At 50.4% G+C, this 9775-nt stretch overlaps 1 protein-coding gene across 1 annotated transcript; it reads left to right on the top strand.

Moving 5' to 3' along the window:
• Positions 1-2142: 2142 nt before the first annotated feature.
• LOC133088799 (eukaryotic translation initiation factor 4E transporter-like) lies at positions 2143-5553 on the top strand. Its single transcript, XM_061186883.1, is given in 5 exon segments — positions 2143-2246; positions 2357-3716; positions 4035-4491; positions 4494-4757; positions 4760-5553. Coding segments are annotated over 5 exon segments (2967 nt in total). The 5' UTR covers positions 2143-2154.
• The last annotated feature ends 4222 nt before the right edge of the window (positions 5554-9775 follow it).

Here is a 9775-nt window from a genome sequence, read left to right as displayed (position 1 = left end):
AGAACTTCACAAACAGCACACGTACACACAAATGAATAATATAAAAACTGGTGAAATCAGAATAAGGTCTGCTACTAGAGAATGGACCTGAGGACACGGGGAGGGGGAAGGGTAAGCTGGGATGAAGTGAGAGAGACGCATGGACATATATACACTACCAAATGTAAAATAGATAGCTAGTGGGAAGCAGCCGCATAACACAGGGAGATCAGCTCGGTGATTTGTGACCACCTAGAGGGGTGGGATAGGGAGGGTGGGAGGGAGGGAGACACAGGAGGGAAGAGATATGGGAACATATGTATATGTATAACTGATTCACTTTGTTATAAAGCAGAAACTAACACACCATTGTAAAGCAATTATACTCCCATAAAGATGTTAAAAAAAAAAAAAAAGAATAAGGTCTGGATCTAGTTAATAGAATCGTGCCAATGTTTTTTGGTTTTGTTTCCATTTTTTGGTTTTGATGTTACACTATAGCGATGTAAGCTGTTACCGTTGAGGGAAGCTAGGTAGCGGGTACCCAGGAAGTTCAGTGTGAAGAGTGCCTATCAGGAAGCACCACTGAGATCCACAGCTGTGGAAGGGAGGGAAGGAACAGGGCTGGTGGGGGACCTGGGGTCTGATGCAGTCCGGAGGGTGGCCTCAGCTGACCGCAGGGAGCACCGGAATGAAATGGCCCAGGGGAGCGGTCAGCCAGGGGCCTGAGCGCTGGTCCTCTGCCCCGCCCCCTCTAGTCCTGGCTGTGTATCTGCGAAGGGCAGGGTTGTAGCGCTCCTCCAGGAGAGGGAGTTCCCGGAGGGCGGGCGTAGGGGCTGAGGGGACGCTGCAATGCAGTGCCCAGACACCCCGTCCCTGAAAGAACTTGCCACCCCGCTTCCTAATACAGGCCCTTCATGCTGAACTTCCTCCCAGACCGTTCCCAAGGCACCTGCTGGAGGAGGGACACCAGGGTGGAGGCCCAAGGGGCTCCCGGGGGTATGTGAGGAGGCCAGATGAGGCCGAAGCGCCCTCCAGGCAGGATCAGAGACCTGTGGCCTGGCAGAGCCTGTGGTGAGAAGCTCGGACGCTGCCCCGTGAGGGCTGCCCAGGGCCCAGCAGCAGCCGGGGAGAGAGCGGGCGGGGTGGCGAGTGGGCCGAGGCCACGGCAGCACTTCCCGTGGCTTGTCTCTTACTTTTAGCCCAGGTGTCTCTGCGACAAAATCAAATACCTGAAGCATTTTCACTGCCAACCCCCTGGTTCTGCCCTGCAGAGTTTTGTCAACAGGGATGGATCCGGTTTTCTCCCTTTCTATATCCCTAACTTCTTTCTCAGAAAGTGAGAAACCTGGTCCTTATTATCCCCCTATTTGAAATCAATCTTCCAATGCAGCCTTAGCTGCCCGACTTCACACTCCCCCCTGATGCGAGCCTCCACCTCCCCCCTCTGCTTCCCAGTGTGGACACTCCCTACTCGCTGGGGTAATTTATTCCACGCTTGTGGTAAGCAATTAATAATTGTTCATTGGGTGAATGAATGAATGAATGAATGAATGTTAGCTATCCCCAACCCCTAGCATAGAGCCCATGGCAATTTATAATACTTATATTATTAATAAATGAACAAATAGATATGAGAAGAACAGTAGAACCCAGGAACTCATAATTTAGCACAAATCAGGCATGAAGTTTATCCTTCATGCATCTGCAAACAATGTTTTGCTGAACCATTTGAAAGTGTCAGCAAGATTAGGAATGGCATGTCTGTCCTATTAATATTCATAAATTCATAGCCCAGAACTGACTTCAGTGATGATATAAGACCAGGAGGCAAAGACTGGTGTGGGGTCCTAGCAGTACGAGAGGAAGGTCAAGGTCAGAAGTGGGCCTCTTGGCTCTGCCACTCAGGAGGTGCTCTCACACTGCAGGTGGACATAGTAATAACAATAAGATGGTAATGATAAATGATGGAGATTCGTGTGTGTGTGTGTGTGTGTGTGGACACAGCCACCCTAGGAGCTGAGTGCTATGGTCATCTCTATTTCTCAGAGGAGAAAACTGGGTTTTGGGGGTCGGGGGGCGAGAGTGAAGGCCGCGTGGAGCAGCCCTCGGACCAGCACGAGGGGCAGAGAGAGGAACGGCGGCCGAGACACTGAAACTGTAGACCAAGGAGCCATGGACAGAAGTGTGGGTGAAACAGAAAATGGAGATACTTTCCTTGACCTGAAGAAGCAACCGGCCTCCAAATCCCCCCATCACTATACAAAAAATAAAGATTTCAGCTCTGGGATGCCTCACAGAAATCAGTGTCCTCTGTATTGATGTTTCCTTGAGAGGCGAACTCCCCACAGGAATACGCTTTAGTGTGTTTGCCTAGGGAGGAGCTCTTGGATATTAAAGAACTCCCTCATTCCAAACAGAGGCCTTCGTGCCTCTCTGAGAAATACAACAGTGATGGTGTCTAGGACCCTGAGAAGTGGCATGCCTCCCTCTACCCAGCTTCAGGGCAGAGCTCGCCAGTGGAAAGTCTGAAGAAAGAGTTGGATACAGATCGGCCTTCCCTGGTGTGCAGGATAGTAGATCCTCGAGAGCATGTGAAAGAAAATGACTTAGATGTTGTTCTCAGCCCACAGAGACGAAGCTTTAGAGGGCGCTGCCACGTGACAGCTGCGGTTAGCTCCCGGCACTCAGGAAGCCCATTGGATAAAGACAGTGACGTGCTCCGCCTGCTTGGCGGACAAAGGATTGGCAGTGGGAAGGTAATCTCTCCTCGGACCTTTGAGAAGGATCACTGTCTTAGCCATAAGGACCTGCGAGACTTAAGACACAGAGACCGAGAGAGGGACCACAAGGACAAGCTTTTCAGGAGGGAGTTTGTGAATAGTAAGCCTGTCTTTGAGCGAAGAAGAAATGATTCCTACACAGAAGAAGAACCGGAATGGTTCTCAGCTGGACCCACAAGTCAGTCTGAAACCATTGAGCTGACTGGCTTTGATGATAAGATACTGGAAGAAGATCATAAGGGGAGAAAAAGAACGAGGCGACGGACAGCCTCTGTGAAGGAAGGCATAGTCGAGTGCAGTGGAGGAGTGGCCGAAGAGGATGAGGTGGAGGTCTTCCTCTAACAGGAGCCTGCTGCTGACCAGGAAGCGCCAAGGGATGTCGTCTTGCCCGAGCAGTCCCCAGGAGAATTTGACTTTAATGAGTCCTTTAACCTTGATAAGGTGCCATGCTTGGCTTCGATGATAAAAGATGTTTTGGGAGAAGGGTCAGTCTCTGCCAGTTGGTTCAGTAGGTGGTTCCCTAACCCGAGCCGATCAGGAAGCCAATCCAGCAGTTTTGGGTCAACAATGCATGAAGAGCTGGAGAGACTTGCAGGTCTGGAACAAGCCATCCTCTCTCCCAGACAGAACACGGGGAATTATTTTGCTCCTATACCATTAGAAGACCATGCTGAAAATAAAGTGGATATTCTAGAAATGCTACAGAAAGCCAAAGTGGATGTAAAACCCCTCCTTTCCAGCCTTTCTGCAAATAAAGAAAAGCTTATAGAGAGTTCACATTCAGGGGTTGTGCTTTCAGTGGAAGAGGTAGAAGCAGGGCTCAAGGGCTTGACAGTGTCCTTGACACAGGACCAGCAGGTGAAGAATTCGATTCCCTTTATGGCGGAGCATTTAGAGGAGACCCTGGGTACTGCGAGCAGCAATCCAGAGCTCAGAGAAGATGGAGATATGACTGTGTTCAAAAAGCTAGCGAGGGGGCTTCCCTGGTGGTGCAGTGGTTGAGAATCTGCCTGCCAATGCAGGGGACACGGGTTCAAGCCCTGGTCTGGGAGGATCCCACATGCCGCGGAGCGACTGGGCCCGTGAGCCACAACTGCTGAGCCTGCGCGTCTGGAGCCTGTGCTCCGCAACAAGAGAGGCCGCGACAGTGAGAGGCCCGCGCACCGCGATGAAGAGTGGCCCCCGCTCGCCGCAACTAGAGAAAGCCCTCGCACAGAAACGAAGACCCAACCCAGCCCAAAATAAATAAATAAATAAATTTTTAAAAAACAGGGATTCTTGGGGAAAAAAAAAAAAAAGCTAGTGAGCTCCATGAAGGCAAGTGAGACTTTGCCTTCTCAGCCCAAAGTCAGCCGAACCCTTGAAAGCCATCTGATGTCCCCTGCTGAGATTCCAAGCAAGCCTGTCCCTAAGAACATCCTGCAGGAACTTCTGGGTCCACCTGTTCAGAGACCTGCTTCTTCCAATCTTCTGAGTGGCCTTATGGGGAGCTTGGAGCCTAAGACATCTTTACTGAGCCGAAGAGTACCCTCTCCTCCCTCGTCACAGGTGTTTCAGACAAGAGCAGACTCAGCAGACTACCTTGGTCCCAGAACACCATCACCAATTTGTTTCACACCAGGACCACAGCAGCTCCTCGGAGATCCATTCCAAGGCGTGCGCAAGCCCGTGAGCCCTGTCAGAGCCCAGATGAGCCAGCTAGAATTGCAACAGGCAGCTTTGGAGGGGCTGGCCTGCCACATGACCTTGCGGTGCAGGCAACAAATTTCTACCAGCCTGGTTTTGGTAAACCGCAGGTGGACAGAACCAGAGATGGATTCAGAAACAGGCAACCATGAGTGACCAAGTCACCAGCACCTGTGCACCGAGGGGATTCCTCTTCCCCTGCCCCAGCTGCCTCCATCACAAGCATGCTTTCTCCTTCCCTCACTCCTACCTCAGTGATTCATAAGATATACGAGAGCAAAGAGAAAAGCAAGGAGGAGCCAGCATCTGGAAATCAGCTCTCGGTGACAGTAAAGAGGACACTCAGAAGCCCAGTGAAGAGAACCTCCTGTCATCCAGATCTGTGCCCACCACTGATCGAGACTCTTCTCCCACCACAAATCCCAAACTGTCAACCCTACAGTGGTTTACATCTTCCACCCCACTATCCCAGACCAATCGTTACACCAAAGAACAGAATTATCGACCTAAAGCAACTGGGAGAAAAATACCCACCTTGGCGTCCCCAGTTCCAGGAACACCTTTTCTCCACCCTGCCCACGAAGTCCCCCTTGCCCCCCACGTCCCCATTGTTCAGCCTGCTCTCCAGCTTCACCCAGGGTTGGTCCAAATGATGCTGGCCCAGGGAGTACATCCACAGCATCTTCCAAGTTTGCTCCAAGCCGGTGTGCTTCCTCCTGGGATGGACCTGAACCATTTACAGGGAATAGCTGGCCCAATCCTGGGTCAACCCTTTTACCCTTTACCTGCCACTAGTCACCCTCTCCTAAACCCTCATCCTGGGACACCTCTGCATCTGGCGATGCTGCGACAGCAGCTACAGCGCTCAGTTCTTCATCCTCCAGGCTCTGGTTCCCAGGCAGCTGCTGTCAGCGTTCAGACGACCCTTCAGAATGTGCCCAGCTGGTTAGGCCTGCCCCACGTGCACTGCCAGCTAGAGCACCGCCCCAGCCAGAGGAGCAGCACCCCCCCCGTGGGCCTTGCCAAATGGTGTGGCTCAGATGTGCTACAGCAGCGCCTGCCCTCCAAAGTCGTCAGTGTAGATGAATTGGAGTACCGGCAGTGAACAGGGCAGCAGGCTTGCCTAAGCAGCTTCTCGTGGCACCCTGGTCAGAACTCTGCTTCCTCATCTCATGTTGGTTTATGGGCTTTTACTTTGTAGCACTCTGTGCAAAGCTGTTTAAGGGCACCCAGGCGCCTGGTGTGGTCTGCATTATGATGGAAGGAACTTAACCAATCCAGTGGAGCCTACATGGTCTGAATACAGGGTGCAGTGTTGCCAGTCCCGGAAACAGTCTTTTTTTTGTAAGACATGTGAATGAAGTGTTGATGTCTTCACCAAGAGGTGACACCTTAAGAGTTCTGAGGAAATAAATGTATAGACCCTTATGTACAGACCTGTGTCTAAACAACTTTTGTACATACATATAGGATAGCTTTTTTGAACTTATACAGCTGTACGTAAAAGTAGCTGATATTAGTTAAGCTTATGTCAACAGTTTGGATTTTCTTTTTGCACTTGTACATTTGGAACTTTTTCTTTTGGTTGATTAAAGTTGCATATGCTAAGTGTGAAAAAAAAAAAGAAAACTGGGTTTTGTAAACAAGGCTGATTCTAGTTTGCCCCTTCTTCATGTTGGTCACTCTTTTCTCTAATGGTGAAACCCTGGCTCCCATTATGCTTGGTATTTATTCCTATGATCAGAGAGATGGAATCTTTGGTCTACGGTCACTCAGATTCATGGTGAACTGTCTGGCATGTGCATCTAGAATGTTGGTATCATAAGTTCACTTTCAGGAAATGCTCCTGCAGGAATGGTCATGGGCCTCAGGATACCATGTGTTTAAAGTGAATGGCAGAGCTTCCCTGGTGGCACAGTGGTTAGGAATCTGCCTGCCAATGCAGGGGACACGGGTTTGAGCCCTGGTCTGGGAGGATGCCGCAGAGCAACTAAGCCCGTGCACCACAACTGCTGAGCCTGTGCTCTGGAGCCCGCGAGCCGCAACTACTGAGCCTGCATGCCACAACTGCTGAAGTCCACGTGCCTGGTGCCCGTGCTCCACAACGGGAGGGGCCGCTGCAGTGAGAAGCTCGCGCACCACAAGGAGGAGTGTCCCCCGCTCGCCGCAACTAGAGGGAGCCGGCATGCAGCACGAAGACCCAACGCAGCCAAAAATAAAATAAATTTAAAAATATTAAAAAAATAAAAAATAAAGTGAATGGCACATGTCCTGTGGACAGTCCTCATACGTGACAATGAGATCATGGGCACAGCTTGCTGAATCAGTGGGTTCAAGCCCCCCAGCATTCCCCCTCTCTCTGGGTAGGGTTGAAGACCCTTCTCCAGGACCTCAGTCATCAGATCTGTAGCTCTGTGCCTCAGGGTGATGGGGACCCCTCATCAGACAGGAAGCTGGTCAGGCAGCCTCAGCCCTGCTCCGGCCAAGCAGCCCGTGGCAGGTACCAAGCACCTTGCTCAGCTCCTGCAGCCATGGCTCAGCATCATGGCCTGTAACTGCCTCTCTCTGCTTGTTGAAGATTGAGACCCCGCAGGGAGTAAAGGGGAAGGAGAATAGTGCATTATTCAGGCTGAAGGTAGCTGTTTTGCAGGCAGGCCTAGGATGACAGGGGCACCAGAAGGCAGCAGAGGTTGAAAAGGCAGTCAAGGCTGCCTCGTAAGGTGAGATGAGATGAAGTGAATTGAGGTGAGGTGAGGTGAAGTGATGTGAGTGAGGGAGGTGGGGTGAGGAGGTGAGATGAGATGAGGTGAGGGAGATGAGGTGAGGGAGGGAGGGAGGTGAGGTGAGGGAGGTGAGGGAGGTAAGGGAGGTGAGGTGAGGGAGGTGAGGGAGGTGAGCTGAGGGAGGGAGATGAGGTGACGGAGGTGAGGGAGGTGAGGTGAGGGAGCTGAGAGAGATGAGGTGAGGGAGGTGAGGTGAGGGAGGGAGATGAGGTGACAGAGGTGAGGGAGGTGAGGTGAGGGAGCTGAGAGAGATGAGGTGAGGGAGGTGAGGTGAGGGAGATGAAGTGAGAGAGGCAAGGGAGGTGAGGTGAGGTGAGGGAGGTGCAAGCCTTGCTGCCTATCAGGGGAGACAGGTGTGAGGAGGACACAAGGGCCAAGCCCCCCCTATACCCACCCCGAGAACAGGGACATGTGAGGGAATCCTGAGATACTTCCCACAGGAATCAGGGCATCAGCTCCCCCTTCACCTCACCTGGTTCCATTTTCAAGACATGAAGGAGGCACATACTGTACACGGTCTCAGAATTCTCCATCCTACAGTTGCCACTGAGTATCATGCGCCTTTCATTCTTATATATTTACATTCACCTAAAATGTCAAGTAGCTCTTTTCTAGAAGTGCTGAACAGAGATAAAGGGGATTAGAGGATGATTTTATCCCATTTAAAGGTAACCTGCAGCGAATGGGAGTAAACAGACTACTTGGCAGCTCCACCTCATCCGCCTTCTCCCTCCAGGCTCCTGCCCTCCTGCTCCCCATCCCCACCTCCTCAAAGGCGCCCTGGGAGCTCTGGACATGGGAAAGGTTCACACATCCATTGGGGACCTTGCCAAGACATGCCTTCCAGAAATCCAGTTCCCACATTCATCTGGTATGAGGCAAATTGTCAGTTAAAAGGCTTCGATTGTCTGGAAAAATAAAGAAAATGAGAGCCCTGAAGCCTTGATCTGCAGTGCTAGCTGCAGCTGCCTTGTGGCAACATCTGAGAAATCCTCTGTGCTTCCCAGGTCGCAGGCTCTTTGGTGCCACCTGAGAGGACGCCAGGCTCTGAACAGGCCAGCAGGGCACAGTTAAAGCAGGGACATCAGACATGTTAGCTTCTGATGCAAAAGAGCCACAACCCTTACATATTCAAATGTGGACCTCATCCCTGGAGGGGGCAGTCAGGGCTGGGGAGGGACGGGGCCTCCTGGGATTTTTGTCACCTGGGCTTAGGCTTCTGTTGCATTTATAGGTCAAAAATAGTCAAATAGCAATCATTTCATATTGTAGGACCTAATGCATACTTTGTTTCAACTCCACAAGAACACTGTGAGGTAGACATTTTGATCCCTATTTTACAGAAAACAGAGGCCCAAAGAAGCTAAGTAATTTACCCAAAGTCACACAGAAAAGAGTAGTCAGAATTTGAATGCAGAGATTAATCGAGGCACTTTCTCCTGTGCCTATCATCTCTCCTCCCATCTTAAATCTGCTCTGTTCTTTGTCCTGTTCCCCAATTGAGCCATGCTTATTCTTGCCTGTTTCCTCTGCTCAGGTGATTTCTCCCTCCTGAACTCCTGTGCCTCTTCCCTCATTTACTCTACAGATATTTATTGACAAACTACTATGTGTCACGTTTGTGTGAAAGCTGCGAATAATTTTATAGTTTAAAAATTGAATAAGATGCTGAAGAGCTTAGCAATCAGTGTAGACAAAGGACACTTCTATGACTTCAGCTATACGTGTTCAATAAGATTTTTAAAAAGGAAATAGATAGTGACTTAAAGAATGAAGGCAGTTTTGCCCAGCACTCTGCATCTCAATGGTACGTGCTAACTTCACTGCCTGGTCCTATGTGAGATGTAATGCTGTCTACTGGCCAGTTGGGAAGGCTGAGGGTGTGGCCAGGGTGTGTGGAGGCAGTCTAGAATAGGAGGAACAGCATAAGCAAAGGCATAGAGGTTCATAAGGGGATGGTAAAAAGCTCCATGGAGCTGGAGTATCAAGTAGGGAACAACCTCATGGGGGTGAGCAGAGTAAAGTGGAGGGCCAGGAGGTGAGGTGAGGGGGTCAGAGGGGACATGCAGCAAAGGCCCTTGAATACCAGGCTAAAGGGGAAAAGTTTATCTCGTAAGCCAAATGTGTTCGCTGGCATACCTCCCTTGAGGTACCTTGGGGGGTCAGAGTAGGCGTGAAGGGAGAGCAGATGTAGGCAGCCTCAGACCCCCTTTTCACTCACTCTAAGAAGCTCTATGGCCATCAGTTGTAGATTTGGGGGTTCTATGTCGGATTCAATTTTTTAAAAAAATTGACTCAATGATAATGACATAAAAATATACATAAAAACCACAGGGAAATTATGTGAGATTTTTGCTTCTGGCCATGATGAACTAATAGGAATGGAACTTACCCTCCTACGTTAAGCAACTAAGAAGTGAACAAAACATGTCAAACAATAGACATTAGATAACTGGCTGCACAGGAGTGTGATCACAGGGAGAAGGGAAACAAGTTAATTGAGCCTTATGACTGTCCTGGCTCACTCCCTGGAGGTGGCTTCCA

This window comes from Eubalaena glacialis, chromosome 3, assembly GCF_028564815.1.
Source record: "Eubalaena glacialis isolate mEubGla1 chromosome 3, mEubGla1.1.hap2.+ XY, whole genome shotgun sequence".
In the NCBI taxonomy this organism is placed as follows: domain Eukaryota; kingdom Metazoa; phylum Chordata; class Mammalia; order Artiodactyla; family Balaenidae; genus Eubalaena; species Eubalaena glacialis.
Note: the sequence above shows the minus strand (reverse complement) of the source record. Positions and strands in the feature narration are given on the sequence as shown.